The following is a 22,200-nucleotide window of genomic DNA, read 5'->3' as shown; positions in this document are numbered from 1 at the left end:
CAAAGGAGACCGCTCAGCTAAACGTTGCTTGCTATCTCCTTTAGTAGTTGTTACAGGGATAGTCCTCCAGCCTCCGGACAACTTGGCTTCCTGACTTCCGGGGGCATTCTCTTTAATGGCTAAGTCCACGTCAAAGATCAGGCCTTTCCACCCTCTCTCTCCCAACTCTGATGCCTTTCAACTCAGCCTCACTTTGTCCTTCTACTTAGGAGAGAAACAGTGGGCATTTCAAAGGCCAGCATCCTGCCTTTTGTGGGTGAGCAGCATTTTGAAACCAACTGTAGAAATGCCTCAAGTAAACAGCCATGACATGAAAACAATTAACTGATCTTCATAGCCCCTTACGAACTGACCTAGGATCCCTTTGTCTTGTCACACACCCCAGCTGAACAGCATAGACAAAGCACTCATTTATTCAGGCTTCTAGGGTATCATGACAAATCCCCCAAGTAATAATAACATCCAAAATGTTCTGCATGCTTACTCAGTACCAGGCACTGCACTAACAAATCTAGATGCATGACTTCATGTAATCCTCCCAACAAGCCTATGAAAAAAGTATCATTTCCTCTTTTACAGATGGGAGAATTGGCATAAAGAATAAGACATTTTCCAAGGTCACATAATTAAGTAAGTGAAAGAGCAGGATGCAAAGACAAGTATATCTGATTCTAAAGCACATCTTCTTAATGAAATGATTCTCTGGTAGATTAAAACGGTGAATGGTAAACTCATGAAACTTGGTCTGTGGATATAAAAAGCAAGTCTGTAGATGACAGGTAGCTACCTGCCCAGCCATGATGAGGACAAATAAATGTTGGTCTTGGTCTGAGGAATTGCTTTCTGGGCTGAAGCAAAAAAATATCATCAGTTGATGACAATGATACTCTCACTGACAACTGACCAGTAATATTTTACACTGCCAGTATAATATTCCTTCCAGTCTCAAACACAAAGACAGTTTGAGAATATCATACAGCCAATCACTTTATAATTCAAACACTGTGGTCACATAGGGTCAGATTTTAGCACTTGCAGGAGATAAGTACAAGTTAAAAAGAGAAACAAAATATAAGCCAAATAAAGGAATCTCTAATTGTAAAAATTCAAATTTCCACCAAATGGTGCAATGACACTTTTTTTTGAAGAGTAATGCTTTTTCAAGGCCTTGAAGTCAAATTCTCCATTTTGCTCCCTGGTCACTGTGAATGTTAGGTAAACCTGCCATCATCTGTTCATGTAAAAATGACTCCAATGTCCCCACCATTAGTGAGAGAGAATACTGTCAGCCACTCATATACTGAATACACAGGGGAAACAACTTGTGAAAGAATATCTTAGTTAATGTAAAGGTATGTATGAGAGATGGATGGCAGAAGGAACTAAAAAGCAGGACTCCCTAGTTCCCTAGGAACAAAAACAAGCCTGCCCAAGAGTAAGCAAATCATTTACTCAACCATGTGTTCATTCCTCCTTTCTTTCAAGAACTAATACTTGAGCTCCAACTGTGTGCCAGGTATGATTTCTGACAATAGAAATGCAGAGCAGTGAGCAGGACAAAGCCCTTGATCTTGGGAAGATGACCTTCTAGTGGGGCAGACAGACAGAAATGAACCAATACATAACACGGCATCAGTAACATGTCCATCAGAGAGAGATGGAGGAGGAGAGCTATTTCAGTGCCATGACCAGGAAAGTCTTCAGAATCCGGAATAAAATGAAACGGTGGGCATAAGAAAAGGTGGACAAGGAGAATTCTAGGCAGAAAGAAGAGCATGTTCAAAGGTCCCAGGGAAGGACAGTGCTTGGCACTTTCTAGGAAAGCACAGAGGCCAGTGTGCTTGGGATAGGCAGCTCAAGGCAGGAGGGAGAGGGAGTGAGAGACAGTCAGGGGCCAGGCTACAGAGAGCCTGGTGGGCTGAGCAAGGGCTGTGAGTGTAACTCCAAATGTGCTAGGAAATCACTGCCAAGTTTTGAGGAAGGCAATCATATCATGATGAGATTTAAATTTTTAAGGATCATCCTGGCCACTGATTAAAGAATAGACTATAGGGGAGTGGAAGAAGGGAGACGAATTTGGAGGCCTTTGCCAGTCCAGGAGACATGATGGTAGGGCTTTAATTGGGACAGTCACAGTGAATGTGATGAGAAGTGATCAGATTCTGGATACACTGTGAAGGTGGAGACAGCCTTCTAATGGATTAGATGTGGATGGGAGATAAAGAGAGAAGTGAAGAATGATTCCAAATTGCTTTTGTCCCAAGTACTAGCAGCACAATTGCTTGGCACTGAATTCTTACCTGAGACAGCCCAGGAAAGGGGACAAGAACTCAGACATCAGGGCAACCATGTATTATAACTGTGAAATTCAGTTTTTCTTCATTTACCTTCTAGAATCTGCTTTCTGAAGCTTTCTCCCACACCTGGAATTCATTGCCTGATTCCTTCATATGTACCCCATAATTTAAGTCTATTCTTAGGAAATGATCAATAAATGTATTCACAAGATACATATTAAAAGTTAATATTAAATATTTTATCATTCTAAAAAGGTATACGCAGTTTAAAAGAAGAAACCAAGATTAAGCCAAAGAAAGAAATTTCTAATGGTGGGAATACATATTCTCATGAAGAGATAGAGGAGACAAATTCTGGATTAGGAAAAGCTACTCGAGGGCCAGAAATTCAATCGCCCAGCTTGTCTTCCTGAGAGTGATGTTGTCTAACCCAAGAAATCCTGTACTCAAACCATTCTCCAGATTGATGGGAGGAGGGCAGAAGGAATAAGGAATGAATGCATTGTTCTGAAGCAAGGAATAGAGATATCCTAAATTAGCAAAGCCAAAATTAGAAAAGTATGCACATTTAGTGACTATTTTTAAAAGACTTCCATCCTACTAAGGTGACATAAAGTGATTCTAATAGCAGTAGGATGGCAGGACCATCAGAGTTTTATAGCAACCCCTGCCCTTTAGAATGCATGCTTTGTCACTTTCAGAACGCTTAGAATTGCTTACAAAATGTGAATTTCTTTTCTCCTTCTTCTAAAGGCTTAGATTTAAAGCAAAACAACATGGAATAGAATCTTAAGTGATTTAATGATGACAGACTGAAAGAATAATTGCATTAGTGAATGGTCCTGTTTTGACTAAGCACATATAGATTTGCAAACACTCTTGGAATTGAAACCCTAGTGCAAGGTATTCAAATTAAATGCGCGTATGTTAAAAATCAGTGTACTGCAGCAAGACTAATTTATGATAATATCTGTTGTCCTTTTAAAGTTGTAAATTCATTTAGAAAAGAATTAACTTGTCATTTTTTGCTGAACAGACGACCAAAATAAAGGGAGCCAATCAAGCTTTATACACCTTATGCTCTAGTAATCTTTTATTGAATAGAGTGGGACTATTGATTATGGAAAGCTACTCTGAAGTGCAAAGCTCTTTGCTCTTTGGCAGATGGCTTTGCTAGCCAAACTCCACATATGTATTATTAATAGATTTCTATCACTACGCACAGCACTTAGTAGTACATTAACTTTCTTACACTAACAGGGGAACAGATCTTCCATCCAGGAGAGCTGAAAGTGGCACAACGGGAACTCATGAAACAATATGCACCAGTAAAAGCTGGACTCAGTAAAAAGGCATCAGTCTCCTTCTGCTGAAACAATTTACAGATTCTTTGAAACTGTCATTTCTTTCCTGAAACAGATTCTCCTGAGGGCTCCAGGTCATGACTCCTTTACTCCTAAAGTCCTGCAAAGAGCTGCTTAATTAAAACAATTTTTAAAAAAAGCTTCCTTAAAGAACCCATTAATTCATTTAACAACCATTTATTGAGCTTCTATTATGTGCAGGGTGTTAGGTGCTGTGGTAGACGATCAATTGAAAAGATACATTAGAGATAGTAGGTGATGTGTGTGCCATTCTTTTCCAGAAGGCAAACTTACATATTCAGATTGATCTCATTACTCACCCTTCTCGAAGCTACTCTTATAACCAATGAAGACAGAAACTTCTTATCTGGAAAACCAGACACACTTAGCAAAAGCAAGGCAGCCATTGGGGACCAAGTCACATCAAGCTCTGTGTGTTTATTCCTTCCCTGGGTAGGCATCCTAATGTAATCTCCTTGATGATGCCGATTTTAGATGCTCTTTGTAAGAAATGACTTTGAATCCTTCACACACATCATATAATAAGTATCAGCCTGGAATAAAGTACCCTGTGCACAATATTGTTCTGGATCTGCCCCACAGTTAATGATTCATCCATTGTCTGCTGAGCATTTACTCTGAGCCAGGCACTTTTATAGGTGCTACTCGCTCTAAAGTAGAGGAGAAAAATGCATTAACAAAAAATCCAGATACATATGTTTGGAATGATGTGCAAGAACATTACTAACTATGAAACACTCTTAAAGAACATGGTTATCAGGTTCAAGATGCTCTAGTTTTTAATGAGTATATTACACAGGATTCTGAAGATGAATAAACTAAGTGAACACAGACTAAAATTTCCTGAATTCTCCAGCAATTAGCACAGTGACAGTCTGAAGCAGGTGTTGAACAAACATCTCTTCAAGACATGTCAACCCTGTTCCAGCACTCACTTCATTCCAATGGGCAGAGGAAGCCAACTACCAAGGCAAGTTTTACTCACCATCCCTTCTGCTGGCACCATTCCTGGCTTCAACACTCATCTAAAAAATCCATCAACTAATCCCCAGAGTTTTCTCAAGGAAAACTTGAGAAAATTTTAGATTTTAGAAAATCTAAAATCGGGTTCAGTGCCTTAAAGAGATGGTAGGAAAAAACAGGCTGGTCACAGGGGGTTGTTTTAGAAGCACATCGAAGTGGGATGCAGGAGACCCAGATAGATCTCTCGGTATGAGTCTGCACAGACAGACCTTTTGCGGAGAATCTCTAGCTCACCCATTATAAACTCATACATACCAGAGATAAGGAGGGACAAATTATGAGACCCCATCTATTCAGTGTCAGACTGGAGTGTTGAAGCAATGTTTAGGAAATTGGCTTTTCTGTACAGTAATATCACACAGTCTATGTAATACTATCAGCCACGCAGCTTCTGCCTTGAGATCGTCTTTAAAGTTTTACTCTATGTTGGTCTTTATAACAGCACTGTCTTATATTCAATTTTAAACTCTAAATGATCATTTAAGAAGTAGAACAGCCATTTTGGTGTGAAAGCCTCCTGGTGAGGTGGTGGAAGTTGCAGGTAGGTCATCTGAGGTGTCGCTTCCAAGAAAGATGTTGACATTTTTCAGTATTCTTGTGTGTTACAGTGTCTTCAGCCGAAACAGGCTCTCTGCTTAAGCATGAAGGATCTGGAGTCGCAGCTGTTCCAGCATCAGGTTATGTCTCAGCTATCTGTGTCCTCTGCCTTTCCTTATGCTATCCAGTAAACAGGGCCACCTTATCATTTATGGTCTTAGAATGCTTTTCACCTCCCTCTTAGTTGAGATGTAGGATCTAATACTTTAGATGTTAATTAGGACAAAAGAAAGAACCCAAGTGCCAAGGCATCTTATAAAACACATATCTTTCAGTGTTTTGAGGCAGAGAGTAACATAATGCCTAAGCCATGATGACAATGATAAGAGATAAACACACCAAGAGAAAAGGTAGCCAGTGACACGCAGATTTGTCCCATCTCTCTCATTTCTATCCCAACCCCATAATGTACAGCGTGAGTTCTTAGTGTTATGTTAGAGGGGGGGAGCACAAAATTTCAAGTAGACTGTATAACACTGAAGAAAGGGGTTTCATGGAGTCTATATATATCTTGGTCAAAAATAGCATACTTTTGAGACGAGCTTATGGCTACACAATGCTAACTCCCTTATACAGTTGACCCTTGAACAATGTGGGGTTAGGGGTGATAATCCTCCATGCATTCAGAAAATCTGCTATAACTGATAGTCACCCTTTGCATCCATGGTTCTGCATCTATGGATTCAACCAACCTCAGATCATGTGGTGCTGTAGCATTTACTATTCAAAACTATCCGCCTCTAAGAGTACCTGTGCAGTTCAAACCCCTGCTGTTCAAGGGTCAACTGTAGTTCTAAAATTTCCCGAGTTAGCTTAACATAGGCTGGCCTCTGTCTCCTTTCAGGTTAACTTATGCTAGCTGCCCTGAGGAGCTTCCAGAGTGTTCAGTCTCAGGGAGCTCTTCGAGAAGGGGCTCCTCATGGTCACAATTCCTTTCATGGAATCATGCCTTAGGGATTGGCACACATAGTGTTCACAGTGAAAATGCTGAGCAGTGGAGTCCAGCTGGTGAGATGAATAGCCCCCAAGCTATGCAACTAAAAACCGCTGTGAGCATTATGAACATGCAGGAACCAGAGCACATCTCTAGCTTATCTCTTCCTGGAATATTCTTCCTCTAATTACCTGAAAGGCTAATTTCCTCACTTCCTTCAAGTCCTCCCCCCAGATCCTGCTAGTTCAAATGAGGCTTCTCTAAGGACACTCTCTTTAATTCTGTAACCTGAGCTGACCCCCCATCACAGCACCCCAGAAGCCTCTATCTTTACTCTGCTCCAATGCTTCATTTTTTCCATATCTTGTACACAAAGTGTAGAGTTTATTTATTTTATTTATTTGGTATACCTTCACTAAAATTTAGGTCCCACAAGGGGGAGGGAACTTTGTCTAATGTGTTCTCTGAGGTATCGGAAACACTTAACGTACTGCTTGGCACATAGGAAGAGCTCAGAGTATATTTATTGAGAAAAGGAACACATCTCCTATAGCAAATATGGTGGAAGGGTAAAAGCCAAACTGCATTCTAAGAGAGGACATTTCCCTGCTGGGGAGAAGGATGGTGAATTAAATTGCTTGATGCATATGAAGTGCTCATGAATTCTGGGAAAGGAAAAATGGACATTTTTGTTCCCTAAGAGATTTTTGTTTCCATTTCCCTTGTTCACAATGAATTTTAATCACTGGTGTCCAAGTAGAAACAAAAGTTAGCACACGGCCTTTATGCTTTCCTGTGGTAGAAGCCACAGCTTGGATTTCACACAAATAAGAATGTCAGCCAATGTTAATTTTGTTGCTATTATTTATACAGGCTCTTTTCCACCACAAAGTGGAATCATTAGTTAACACATCATTCTCCCTAGGAAACACTGGTTGGTATTCAGTGAATTTTCGAAGACTCCTATTTCCTACGAATTCACTATTTGAGAAGGTTTTTAGAAAATATCATACTCAGTAACATTTCCAAACAGCAGAACTAGAGGCTCAGGTTCATCTCCAATGAACTTTGTCAGGCCCTGTTTTCAGATGTTAAGGTTCAATCAAATGAAACTCAATACAGAAATTAATCTTGGGTACATCTTGAAGTATTACGATTCCATGGTATTTTGTTGGAAAAAAATGATACATATGAATACATGTATATGTGTGTCTATACCCTTATCTGGATGTGTGTCTTCACTATGATTATCATTAGGGTCAGTGTGATGTATTGGAAAGAGCACTGACCTTGAAGTCAAATGGACTTCAATTTGAATCCGAACAGTACTGATTTACATCCCTTTTACTCTCAAAAATGTTCTATTTGGATAATACATTCTATGTTATTCTAAATAATCTTTATAAAATCTCTGATATAGTTATTGGCCAACAGTAGATGCTCAATAAAAGGTAGTCGTTCTTTAACAAAAGGTTATCCAACTCAACTTTCTCAACATCATCAAGGAGGCACCACTGATGATTCCAAGAGAATCATAATAGTTATTAACAAAGAAAAGAGAAGAAAAAAAAATAGGGGGATGTCTATAAATCAAAAAACTGTTAAAAATATCAGGAAGAGGTCATGCCATTCCGTGAAAGGAATGAAGTAAAAAGGCGCCAAGGTCAAGGTCATCATTAAACCCAGATTCTATTCCTAGCAGCCTAACATTGAGAACCCTCCTAAATAAGGCCTCCACAGGGAAAAAAAAGTCTCCAAATCACCCAGAAGAAAGAACTTTCTACTCCATTAAATTACTACTGTATGCCTTCCAAGGAAGGGAGAGATTCTCTCGCTGGAAGAAATGAAACCAAAACCCACCTGCATAGAGCAACAATAAGAGTCAGTATTCGTGTAGTGCCTCATGTGCTGAGCACTGGGAAGGACAGTGCTAGTCTGTAGCTGTTCAACCTTCAACACAGGCAGTATAATTAGACACTTTTATTGAAGAGGGAAATGTCTTAGAGAAGTTGTATAGCTTGTCCAAGGACACACACTTTAAGTGTGATGGCGATGCAATTCTAACCCAAAGCCTATCCAAGTTCAAAAGGGACAGAGACCTCAGGTTTTCTTTCTTTCCAATCCCATGTTTTGCCCCAAATTAGTGTCTTGAAAGATTGGACACAAACTCAATACAATTAGGGAGGATTCTGTGACAACAGTTTAATCTGTCAAGGATCATGAACTACATCTGCTTTCTCCGCTTTTCAGGCAAGAAATGATGTAAATCTAAGGAGTCATTTTAGTAAAAAATGAACAATCAATATGGAAGGAGTATGTTGAATCGACCCTGATTTCAATGGTGAGGTGGAGGAAGTGAATGACTATGAATGTGTAAACAGGAACTTGCTCCTCTATACCCACCCCCAACCTCAACCTCTGCCCCGCCCATACATGCTTTATTTCAGGTTTAAGGAATAACCAGACTCATCAACAACACCAGCTGAGTTTGTAACCCACTTACCCTTCACATATCCCCAGATGATTAATTTCTACAAGAAGTTATTTTTTGCCTCATTTTATTTTTCACTGAGGGAGTGATCTCAAATCTCAGAGACTATAGGAAATTATAGAAAAGTTCTATCTAAAATAGCTACACATTTAAGATATAGTTCAGGGCAGCTGTCCAGCAGGAATTATTACAAATTCATCACCAACAGACTTCTAAACAGCCAGCCCCAGTGATTTCTGTCATTATCAGACTGAGCCCACTGTGAGCCAACAACCAGAGGAAAATGCACTGGAGGTCTTCACCAAGGGCTACACAATCAGGCAAAATATAACCAATATCAAGATATTAAATTTAGCTACTAATTTATGTCAACCCTTTTCTCAACCTTCTCTGGTTCCCTAGGGACTCTGAAATAGAAACAACGCCCAGAGCAGCAGTGACTTTCAGAGAAAGAGCACCCTTAGAATCAGGCTGCTGTCACTCATTAACTATGTAACCTCTGAAGTTATTTAATCTCTCTGAGCATCAATGGCCTTACTTGCAAAATGAAGATGCTTATGAATGGCTTCTTAGGTTGTCATAAAAATTAGGTGTGACATGTCAGGTAATGATAACTAATGGTTATTAAGCATTTATGATGTGGCTGGTGCTGGACGAAGTAAGTACTGCTAGTAGAAAAGTAAACTGAGGCACTAGATTTAAGTCACTTGCCAAAATTCACATAAATTAGAAAGTCATAACAATCACATAATTAGAAATAGGATTGGAGCCCAGGCAATCAACACAGCCCATGCTCTTACCCCCCTAGGCTTTACTGCCTAATATGAAACTCTGCACTGAGTAATAAGTCACAGCTACAGTTATTGTTAACATCTCTATACCACATAAAATGAGATTATAGAGAACAACTGAACACTCATGCCAAAGAATACACAATACCTGGGACATGAGTGCAAAAGTTCTCCTTTAACTATGCAGGCCTCTTTCTCGAGAAGTTCAGGGCAATCCTCTCCACCTCCAACAGCAATGTGCTTCACGTTCCGGCTCCTGCTCCTAAATCCTGGCGAGAGGCTCCCTGAATGGCACGTCTTGGAGCAGGGGCTCCAGGAGGACCACTCGGTGGTTTCACAGTCTTTCGGCATGATGCAGGACTGGATGGTCACAGGCAAGGAATCTTGCGTGCAAAGCCTGAAGGAATAGAAACAGAAAACAGTAGGCCATAGACTAAATGGGTACAACCAACATTATAAAGTGCCTATTCTGGATGAAAAGAAAAAACCTGAAATCTGGGATAGAGTTCAAGTAGGAGAATTTTTTTTAAATGTTAGAGGCATCATGATAAAATATTGAAGGACATACATTTAAGAATGAATGCTCTATTTCGTCTGAAACTGTGAAGTTATTTCACTCTCGCAAGACACATGTGTAAGGTGAGTCCACATTGTACCTTGTCCAAAGCATCATCAGAAATAATGGAGGTTCTTCTCATGTGCTTTCACCTCTGATACAGCCTATAGTTACCTTTCGTTCAGTGGTTCCTAGGTGTCACACACTGTCCTGTACTTCACAGGCACTTTCTTACAACAGTCTCGTGAGTATACATATTATTATGTCCATTTGTATATGACAATACTTAAGGTCAGGAAGGCTAAATCATTTGTCTAAGGTCAAAGAAAGGTAAGTGTAAGCTTTCGAGTATTATTCTGTCCATTCTTTTAAATACTGAGCAATTAAAAAATAAATAAATGTGATATTATGTTTCTCCATACTGTTAGGCTCTGTGCATCAATTTCCTCATCTGCAAAACTGAAGTGCTTTCAAATACTAACAATGTAATTGGAAAACAGATAAATAAAAAGATAAGATAACATGATAATGTGATGAATTCAACATAAAAGCACTTACAATGATGAGGAGAAAAACTGATGAGGCAGTGATAGACCACCTGGGAAAGCTGGGGGTAGGGGTGAGGCGGGTTCTAAGACAGAAGGACATCTGAGCTGCATGTTAAAAGATTAATGGGAACTTCTCAGGCACGAAAAGAAGACTATTTTAACTCAAGGAAGTAGCATATTTGAAGCCCTGAGATAAAATTTGTGGGTATAGGAACCAGTGGTATGCTAGAGCTGGATTTACTGTTTAACAAGGACCAACTGTAAAATTTTCAGGAATTTTGCAAGCCCGTTGATTTCATGTAAGTAGCTTAAAATTAGCCATGGTGGAAGTATTTACACTATAGAAACTAGCAAATGCCATAAATCAAGTCCCTTTACCCTACCCTGACCCCTTCAACCCCCAAAACTGGTGGTCAAATATTCACAAGCACACCAATGGGGGAAAGTAAAAGCCAACTTGTCAATTGTCATAAATGTGTCCATTTATGACACATAAAGTTCAAAGAGGAATGTGGATAAATATTAGGTATGTAGTTCTTCAAAAGGGATTTCTGGAAAGGCTAAGGAATTTGGATTTAATTGAGCATTAAATAATTTTAAAGGCAGAAAATCAGACTCATGTAGGGAGACAATATTTTAAGTATTATTGGCATTTTTTTCTTTTTTTCACTTTGTCGTTGTTAGTATTTCCCTTATTCAGTCAAAGGCATCCATTACTTTGGGGAAGAAAAGGATAATTTTGACAGGAATGTAAATCAAAGAAAGGGTCAGTGTTCAAACACTGACTTCCAAAATTGAGCCTATGAAACTTGGTGGAATAATACACAGGGTTTGGCAATAGTTCCTTTGTATGTGTTTAAAAAGAGAGAAGTATTAAAATGTTTCCAAATTTCTGACTTGGGAAAGTATGTAGATTAAGGGAGCCACCAACAGAAATGGATTATAGTAGACAGTGTGCAGGGGAGAATGATATATGTTCATATTTGGCCAGTGATGAGTAAAATATAGTGAGATTTCCATACTGATATTCATCATGAAGCCATAGAGGATTAGTATGGCTTTCAAATTTCACAATGATATAAGATAAACCTTTGGTCCAATATTTTTTAAAAGTCTATTCAGATCATATTATCCTCTTCAAAATGAAAAAAGCAATGTATACCTCATTACCATTATTCACTCCAATTAGATATTTGGGGGGCCTGGGATCAAGACAAAATAGGAAGAACCTCTCCTGAAAATGCCCCACATAAATCATAATGTATCATCACTGTACGGTGAGGAGGAAAGAGAGAAGGCCCACCAATTTTTGGTTTATGATATAACAGAAAGCTGTTAATCAACAAGTTTCTAGGTTTTGACATTTCAGAAATTATTATTGGCTGAGTTATGCCCCTCTCAAATTCATATGTCAAAGTCCTAACTTCCAGTACTTCAGAATGTATCTGTACGTGAAGATAGTCTTTTAAATGTGGTCACTAGGGTGGCTCCTAATCCAGTACGACTGGTGTCCTTATAAGAACAGATTAGGACACAGACACACACAGAGGAAGAGTATGAGAAGGCTTGGAGAGAAGACAATGATCTACAAGCCAAAGAGAGGCCTTAGAATAAACCAACCCTGCTGACACTTGATCTAGCCTCCAGAACTGTGACAAAGTTAATTTCTATTGTTTAAGTTACAGTCTGTGGTACTTTGTTAAGGTAGCCCTGGCAAACAAAAACAGAACTTTAATAAAGTTTTTAATTTGTGTATGTTTTTAGATAAGGAGTTTTAATTTCTCAGAAGGATTTTCTTCTTCCTTTCCTAAAGAAGATCCCATACTATACAGTTCTCTGTCTACAGAAGTAGTGGTTTGGTTCTTACCATTTCCTAGCTGTCACTCTCATCTTTCCCGAACTGACTTTTCCTATTGGACCAGAAGAAGGGGTAAGACTCCAACAGTACAAGTACTTGCATGGAGTTGCAGGGATTAATCAAGGCTTTTGTAATTTTGAAAAGGGCTCCTAATTCTTGGAATTAGGAAGGGCATATGTTCCACTGATTACATATTTACTTATTTTTAAAGTTATTTTTATTAACTTGCCTCCTTGGTTAAAAAAAAAATAATAATAAAAGGTATGACATAGGGCCCTGGTCTAATGTGATCACTGAGATTTCTTTTTACCGAAATAGTGGAATAAGCACTAAATGGTGAATCAGAAATATGTGTCCTGAAATTTGCATCACAACACATTAGCACGACCTTAGTCTCATGGCTACTTAGTTTCATTATTTGCAGAAAAAAGAAAAAAAAAATAAATAAAATGTGATCTACTTAGCTCCCCAGAGTTACGGTACCCTTCAGTTCAAGTAGAATCACCTTATAAACTAAAGTCCAAAACAAACATTCCTGCCTATACACAGAATTGGGACTCAATCTTTCCACAGAAGGTGGTATGCCTTTTTAATAAAACAGACATATAGTGCTGATTTATCTTTAAAAAAAAGAGAAGCTATGGTAATTAAATCTCCTTGAGATTTATGGAGTACGTTGTCATTTGTAAATTACTTCACAAGTATTCAACTGTAAAGGAAATCTTTGAAACCAAAAATAACTCTATGTATAACTGATTCACTTTGTTATAAAGCAGAAACTAACACACCATTGTAAAGCAATTATACTCCAATAAAGATGTTAAAAAAAAAAAAAAAAAGAGAGGGCAAAAAAAAATAACTCTAGTTATTGTTACTTCCTCTGGAAATGTAAGGGAATCTCTTTACATACAAAATAAGGACAGAGCTCTTAAAAGATAAAAATCAACAGAAAAATACCCTCATTTCATTAACACTTCAATATCCACTTTAAAATAGTATTAAATATCTCAAACATTCAGAAAAGTAGAGGAATGTAATAAACACTCCCATACTTTACTAGCAAAGGCTAACATTTACTTCAGATCTCATTAAATAAATAAAAAATTATAAATTCAGGTGAATTCCCTATGTCTTTTGCAATCCCAGTTCCATCTCTCTTCCCCAGACACAGCCACTATCCTGGAATTGATTTTTATTATGCTCCACCACATTTTTATACTTTAACTAAATATGTACATCTTCATAAATAGCATTCATTGTCTTGCATGTTTTTACAAGTTTTACCTAAATATTATTTTGTTATACATATTACTGTGGAAATTATTTTCCTCACTTAATATTATGACTTCTAGATCTATCCACGTTGATAAATGCAGATAATGTACATTCATTTTTATTAGTGAGTAATATCCCCATGTGAATACAGAGCAATTTATGTATTCATTTTCCCATTAGTACACTTTTTGGTTGTGCTTAATTTCTCATGATTCCACAGGATTATGTATTAAACCTTCTTTTACATGTCTCTATGTTGTTACACATGTGTGAGAGATTTCCTGAGTATTTTTGCCTGGAGTTAGACCATAAACGGTCATGTAAACAAATATAATAGGTATTGTGGTATTTTCCCTTTCCTACATGCTCAAAATTCTTGGTTTTATCAGACTTATTTTTTCCAAAATATTGAGAAAGTGCACTTGGTTTTTCAGGTAGCCACTGAGCTTTATTCATATTTTTCTCAAATCATTAGTGATTACTCAGATTTCCTATCCTATGAATTAATCATTCATATTGTTTGTCCATTATGGTAGGTGGACTAATGGTGCCCCAAAAATGTCCACATCCTAATCCCTGAAAGCTGTGAATATGTTACCTTACGTGCCAACATAAACTTTGCAGATGTGACTGTTAAGGATTTTGAGAGGAAGAGATGATCCTGGATTATTCAGGTGGGCCCAGTGTAATTATAAGGGTCTGTCTAAGAGGGAGGCAAAGGGGCCACAGACAGAGAAGTAGATATGATAACAGAATCAGAGGCTGGGATAATACATGACCCAAGGAATGTGGGCAGCCTCTAGAAACTGAAAAATGCAAGAAAACGGATTCCCCCCTAGAACCTTCAGGAAAAGAAAAAAAAAAAAAAAAACACAGAATAATGTTTTCATTTCAAGATTTCTTAACTTTTAGGCTTCTGACCTCCAAAACTATAAGATAATACATTTGCATTATTTTAAGCCTCTTAGTTTGCTGTAATTTGTTACAGAACCTGTAGGAAACTAATACATCTATCTTTCCATTCGGCTGCCTTTTTCTTATTGAATTTCATAAGTACACACAAACAGATGATGATGACAGTAAATAGACATATAGAGAGAAATACAGATTCTTTATAGTAATCTGTTGTTTTCTCTATATGCTACAAATAACTTTTCCCATAATTTTACTTTTAATTTTGTTTATAGTGTCTTTTTGTGGTACATAACATTTTAGTTTGTTTTTCAGTCTTTCCCTTTATAGTTTGTGCTTTTTGTACCACAAACAAGATTTTTTCCCCTATCCCAATGCCATAAGTTGTGCTCTCATATTTTTTCTTCTAGAAAAGTTTTATATTTCCAATTTGATATTTAGCTCATCGGTCAATTTGATATATATTTTCATGTACTGCATTTTATAGGAAGGACCTCCTATTTTGGAAACATCAACATTAAACACATTTGTCTTTCTTGTTTAACCTATATAATTCTGATTTTCCCCCTATTTTCAGTATTCTTTTCTTTCAAAGAGATTTCCTCAAGATTATCTTCAAACTTATTATTTTGCAAACATATTTTGCAAATTTTTAATGTCCAATATTTCTTTCTTATTTCCTACTTATTTATTTTTAATATTACCCTGCTTTTATTTCATGAATGAATATTTAATATCTTTGACAATATTAAATGTAACCTTTTTTTTACTTTCATGATCCTTTGCTCTTATGGATTAGAATGAATGAAGTACCACAAGCACAGATTGGAAGCTCTTTGATCACAGGTGGGTCTCATCAAATGGTAAATATTTCTGTTGGCTGATTATGCGGAACTCAGACCATTTTATTGGAGACCCTCAAATGTTGGTCTCCATCAATCTTTATTCTTTAGTTCACCTTTTTCCTAAGATAAGAATTCTCCTATCTCTTGCACTATGTGTATAGAGCTGGCTGTCAGCTTTATGAAAACTGATTGGAGAAAGAGCTGTCAGGACACTTTCACAAACTATGGACGGATTTTCACTTAACCTGCACGTTCACAGGATGATGTTTCACACACTATGTTCTGCAGGTAAGGGAGTAATTTTTAGGCACACTGAACACATTTTTCATCAGAGTTGCTTACTACTAGCTATAATTCTTTTTTTTTTTTTTTAATTTATTTATTTTTTATTTTTGGCTGCGTTGGGTCTTCATTGCTGTGCGCGGGCTTTCTCTAGTTGCGGCGAGCAGGGGCTACTCTTCGTTGCGGTGCGCGGGCCTCTCATTGCGGTGGCTTTGTGGTGCACGGGCTTAGTTGCTCCGCGGCATGCGGGATCTTCCCGGACCAGGGACCAAACCCGTGTCCCCTGCATTGGCAGGCAGACTCTCAACCACTGCGCCACCAGGGAAGTCCCAGCTATAATTCTTAAACCTTCCAAGAACCTTGTACTAGAACAGAATAGGCTATACTATGGTAACAAATAAACCCTGAAATCTCAATGGTTTAACAAAATAAGTGTTCATTTTCCCTTCACAAAGACTTTGATGCAGGTTATTCAGCCCTCTTAGAAGGCTCTTTTCTACCTGAAGACTTAAGGACCCAGTTTGTATCCATCTTAAAAATTCACCATCTAGAATACATGGCTTCCAAGTTCACCATTAGGTAGAAAGGTAGAGAGAGCAGGAGGATGGCCCAAAGTGATTTATGATTTTACCCTAGATATGGCTTATGTTACTTCTGTCCACATTGCATCGGTCAGATCTCAGTCAAATGGCTCCAATATAAGTGCAAAGAGGACAGTGAAATATCTTTCTATGTGCTGTGAAAGAGGCAAAAATGTGATAGGCAAATGGGTTTGTGTCTGGTACAGCTGTGTCATGTAAACTGATTTGCTTCTTGCAGATCTTCCAACTGAAGGGGAGCATTCAGCTTTTTCTACTCTGCTAGGTAAACTACCACTCATTCATCTACTTTCCAGCTCCCAAAATTCGTTGACATTTCTTTTTAGCTATTATATCCTTTCTATTACATTTGTCCTTGAGAGTTCATGCCTTTTTTATTCCTTTACTGTTATTTAAGTGGGGTTCCAGAATACAGCAGTAATAAATGATTATGTTCAGTTGCCATCTTTAACCAGAAACTTAAAAAGTTCTTTGACAAAAAGCTTTGTGAAAGCACATAATGATCTAATCTATAAATAAGCAAATTCCTACAGAGCTAAATCTGCCCTACACATGGAAAAAAATACTGGTTAGAAGTAATTAAAAATGGATGAGTAAAGTTTTGAATAGTGAAAGAATTTTCATTTCCATTATACTTGTTCTAAATTATGTAATATTTGTTTATAGAATTTAGTACTTGCAAAATGTGCTTTACAGTTAAAAAGTTATTTTTATAGAAGTAAAATTGCAACTAACTAAGAAAGTACTTTAGCAACCTTTATAAAACTGTGGGTCATTCAAAAGTACAGTTATTCCAACTATTTAGCAAAAATACTGCTATCCATATGGTAGCAGCTTACCCAAATTATAGCATAATAACAAGGGAACAGTTGCTTCTAGAGCTTACATATTCTAACTTAGAGAATGATTGCAAGATCACACCATGAAAATAACACCAGGGAATAAAATGTGAATGGTGAAATGAAGAGAAAAGAACCAGAACCTAGATAGGCTTAAAAGAGAATAGATTTGGGAAATCAGATATAATATATGCTATTTATTTAAATGATTTTGATTGCAAAGTGGTAGCATTTTTCTGCCATAAGGCAACCTAATAGGAATATCTGAGAAAAAAAGAATAATAACTTGAAAAAGGAAAACATGCACGTACCAAGGTTTACGTGAAATCCCTGGCTGCTTTAGAAACAAGACTAAAAGTAAGCTGCCTACTATATATATGATTCAGCAAATGAAGACATTTGAAAAAAAGGTGAGTTTTAAAATTTTTTTCTGGAAGACAATTTTGAAAATTTAATAAATAATTTAAAATTACCAAGAAAAATATTAAGGATTACTGAGAAATTTTAGCTGGAGGATTATGAGTTTCCTTTTCTAAACTCCCTTCGTGGACAAAGTAGCCTGAGGTAATTTATGTCTTATTTGACAAAAAATATGTATATTAGTTTAGAATTTATAACTAATGGGGGCCTCTGATTGAGATATACAAACTTTTTCCTTCTAATTCTCAATAAAATAAAACTGAGCTATTAAAATGCCCCTTGGGACTTCCCTGGTGGTCCAATAGTATATCCGCCTTCCAATGCAGCAGATGCAGGTTCAATCCCTGGTCATGGAATGAGGATCCCACACGCCGCGGGGCAACTAAGCCCGCATGCCACAACTACTGAGCCCGTGCACCTCATCTAGAGAGCCCGCATGCCACAAACTATAGAGCCCACGTGTTCTGGAGCCCGCACGCCATAACTAGAGAGAAGTCCAAGTGCTGCAACAAAGAGACCGTGCACCACAATGAAAGATCCCACATGCCGCAACTAAGACCCGACACAGCCAAAAAAATAAAGAAAATAAATAAATATTAAAAAAATAAAATAAAATGCCTCTTAATGTCTTATTTTGATTTATACCATTTTAAATTGTTCAATAGATAATAAAACTAAAATCATCCACTAAAGCTAAAATAGCAATATGAAATTATATTTTAAATATGCTGTTCAGTTGCTTCTGTAGGATAGAGAGATTTTTCTATGGATAAAGAGATAAGAGCACAGATATACTGACATATTACATTCTTGAGAAGAAATATCCTTGAGAGTGACATTATATCAAAATGGAATGCTTTTAGTATTGTGCTCGTTTCCTGTTACCAGAAAACATTATTCAATAGAGATTTAAAATGCAGTATAAGTCTCAGAATAAAAGGGATTCTAGCTTCTCCAAATTTCTTAGAGTACTAAGAATGATATGTTGATACATATTTGTGAATGCTTAGAGATGAAAGCAATATCAGCAAACATTTGAAGGTCTTATCTGCTACCTTCAATTTATAGAGAAGTACACTGATGCTCAAAAATGTTAGGTGACTTTCTAATGGGCACACAGCAAAAAAAATACAGAATGGCCAAGACTAAAATTAAATTTCTCTGTCTTTTAGGCCAAAATTATGTTTACAGTTAACCCATGTGAGAGCTCTTCTTGTTAGAGACTCAAATTTATAAGACCTGAAAGTTGCATTAAAAAAAAAAAGCCTATCTTGACTTTCAGGTTTGGAGAACACTGGCAGTTGCCTGACTCTGAATTTCTCCTACCACCATTACCTCCCTAAAAATAATAAGAGTAAAACAAACCACACATTACCCTTGTGTTCACCATTACTGGATAAAGAGAACACACACACACACACACACACCCCTTCAGATCACAAGTAAGTAGAAAAACATTCTAACAGACTACCTGCTGACCTCCTTCAGATGCAATTTACTGGGTGTGGAAAGTAGAGGAGAGGCATCCTAAAAGAGTTTGATAAAAATTACTACAGAAATTATCATACTAAGTGAAGTAAGCCAGACAAAGACAAATATCATATGATATTACTTATATGTGGAATCTAAATAAAAAGGATACAAATGAGTTTATATATAATACAGAAATACACCCACAGACACAGAAAACAACTTATAGTTACCAAAGGGGAAAGGGGCGGGGAGGGATGAATTAGGATTTTGGGATTAACAGGTACACACTACTATATATAAAATAGATAAACAACAAGGATATAGCACAGGGAACTATACTCAATATGTTGTAATAACCTATAAAGGAAAAGAATCTGAAAAATATATATATATACACATATGTATAACTGAATCACTTTTCCATACACCTAAAACTAACACAACATTGTAAATCAACTATACTTCAATTAAAAAAAAAAAAAAAAAGACTACAGAGGAGTTAAACACTTAGATGAATCACAGACAAATCTTTTCCAGAAAAAGTAAGTTCACCAAACTTCAAAACACACAATACAGGTCAGAAATTGGTAGTCCTAGCACACATACAGAGGAGGGCCTTGAAAGTGTGCAGGACTGGAAGTGGCAGTCTTGGAGAAGCATACCTTTGGAGGATAATCATATATAGAGGGGAAGGCTGGTAGTCTATAGAGATGACACAGTGAAGGAAAGGAAGGAAATAGTGGAGGAAATTAAGAATCCTATACAAACAAAGGTGAAATAAGACACACCTCGGGCTTCCCTGGCGGTCCAGTGGTTAAGACTTCTCCTTCCAATGCAGGGGGTGCGCGTTCGATCCCTGGTCAGGGAGCTAAGATCCCACATGTCTTGCGGCCAAAAAACCAATACACAAAACAAGCAATATTGTAACAAATTCAATAAAGACTTAAAAAAAATGGTCCACATTAAAAAAAAAAAAAAAGGCACACCAATCTTTCCCCACCACCACTACAAGCAATAAGGTCCATAAATGACACGTCACAAAAGATGGCAGTACTCACAGAAGAGGACATTTTTGAAATAGGAACTGTGTTCAAGAAATGAATGAAAACAGAAATAAAGCAGACTACATCCATTCAAAACTACAACAAAAAATCAGAAAGTGTGAAAGATTTTCTGCTGGTAAGAAATTTCCTCTAAACAACCAGAAACAAAGTACTGATAGAAAAATAGTCATTCAACACGCGAAACTGCAGTAAATATCCTCAAATAAACATTGAAAGATACTAAAAAAAACCAACCTAACTTGAATCAGAAATACAAAAACTAAGACCACAATGGATTTAAAACAAGAAGACATAAAATGAGAATTCACTGAACTCAGGAAGAACACAGAAGGAAAAAAATCATTTAAAAATGAATACCGAATTACAAGATGCCCAAGAAAGAACAAATTCAAATTAAAACATAATATAGGGTACTGAAGGAAAGTAGGGGGGAAAAAACAAAGAGAAATAAGATGAAACAAGGAAGTAAAATGGGTCAGAGAAAGTAGGAACATAGGCAGAGATGTCCAACACACATATTAGATATACTTGGGAAAAAAGAAGTCAATACACTGGAAAAAGCTAATGTTTACAAATATAACCCCCCAAAAAACCTTTCCAAAAAGAAAAGAAGATTGGAATCAATACATTTAAAGGACCCATCAGGTACCCTGGAAATCTGACCCAGAACAATCAACTCCAAGACACATACTAGTAAAACCATTAAACTTTAAAGATAAACAATCAGGTTTTCAGGCAAAAAGATGAAATAACTTAAAACTACCAAAAAATTAACTGGCAACAGACTTCTCAAAAACAACATGTAAATCAAGGCTACACTGGAGTAGCAATTTTCAAGAAAAGTAAAGAGAAAATGTGAACTAAGAATATTATATCCTGCTAAGCAGTTCTTCAGATAGTTTTTAGTCTACCAAATTCAGGAAATACTGTACACTGTGACTTTACATAGGAATCTACTGGATGTTGAGCTTCATCCAACCAAAGACAACTTGTAAAACTGTGGCAAAAGAACTGACCTTAAGCATTTCATATATATAACTGTAAAGCTAAGACTACAATGAGAATGGGATCATGGGTAGAATAATATATAAACACTACATGTTCTGACAAGTAGAAAGAATTCACCTAAAAGATGAAAGGATAAGAGAGAGAAAAAATGGGAAGGTAAAATAAAATTAAAGGCCTTAGTTGGGAGTCATTTAAAACTGATATAACACATTATAATAAATTAGATTAGAAAAATGGGAGTGAAGAGCACTATAAAAAGTTTTAATACAAAGATAAACCCTAAAATTAGAATGCACCAAAAAATATTTAAAAGTAAAAGCTATACACCAAAAACACAGTAAATATGATATTATATATACCACAACTCAATCTAAGATAATATGACAAAATGAGATGAAACATAAGTCCACAAATGTGAATAAACTTAATTCATTTATTATAAGAAATTTAATGTTTACATTGACTCAGGAAGCAAAACCCAACTCCACACTGATGCTGAATATGAGACATACCTAAAGTGTGATGATTGAAAAGGCTAAATATAAAGGAATAGAAAAATATTTTTTAGGAAATTGAAAACAGTAAGAATGCACATGTTGTAATCCTAATATCAGGCAAAGTAAAATTAGTCAAAAAGATTAGAAGAAACAAATAAGGATACTTTATAATGCTAAAAAGCTACATTCTACGATGAAGATATAGCACCAAATTATACCAACAGCCATGTATAGAAAAAATATAGAAGATACAGGAGAAAAAGAAACACACTAATAATAGGAGAATTTAACAACCATTTTCAATATAAGTCAGGCTTGGTAGACAAAATATAAGGAAAGATAAAAAAAACCTACAAGGTATAATCAATAAGTACAAATACATCAAACAATTCACACCGGTAACAGAGAATATACCTTCTTCTTAATTGAACATAGAGCATTCATAAGGACTGATAACAGATTATAACACAAAGAAAACATCAGTAGGTTCTATAATGTAGAAGTAT

At 36.7% G+C, this 22,200-nt stretch overlaps 1 protein-coding gene across 1 annotated transcript in view; it reads right to left on the bottom strand.

Moving 5' to 3' along the window:
* The window catches only part of THSD7B (thrombospondin type 1 domain containing 7B), a 787,061-nt gene that overhangs the window by 556,921 nt on the left and 207,940 nt on the right, over positions 1–22,200 (bottom strand). The window contains exon 3 of the mRNA XM_061199619.1: positions 9,667–9,915. Within this exon, the coding sequence (XP_061055602.1) occupies positions 9,667–9,915 (249 nt within the window). The remainder of the gene's footprint in view (positions 1–9,666; positions 9,916–22,200) is intronic.

Source organism: Eubalaena glacialis, chromosome 1 (assembly GCF_028564815.1).
Source record: "Eubalaena glacialis isolate mEubGla1 chromosome 1, mEubGla1.1.hap2.+ XY, whole genome shotgun sequence".
In the NCBI taxonomy this organism is placed as follows: Eukaryota; Metazoa; Chordata; class Mammalia; order Artiodactyla; family Balaenidae; genus Eubalaena; species Eubalaena glacialis.
This window is presented reverse-complemented; position numbering and strand designations above follow the sequence as displayed.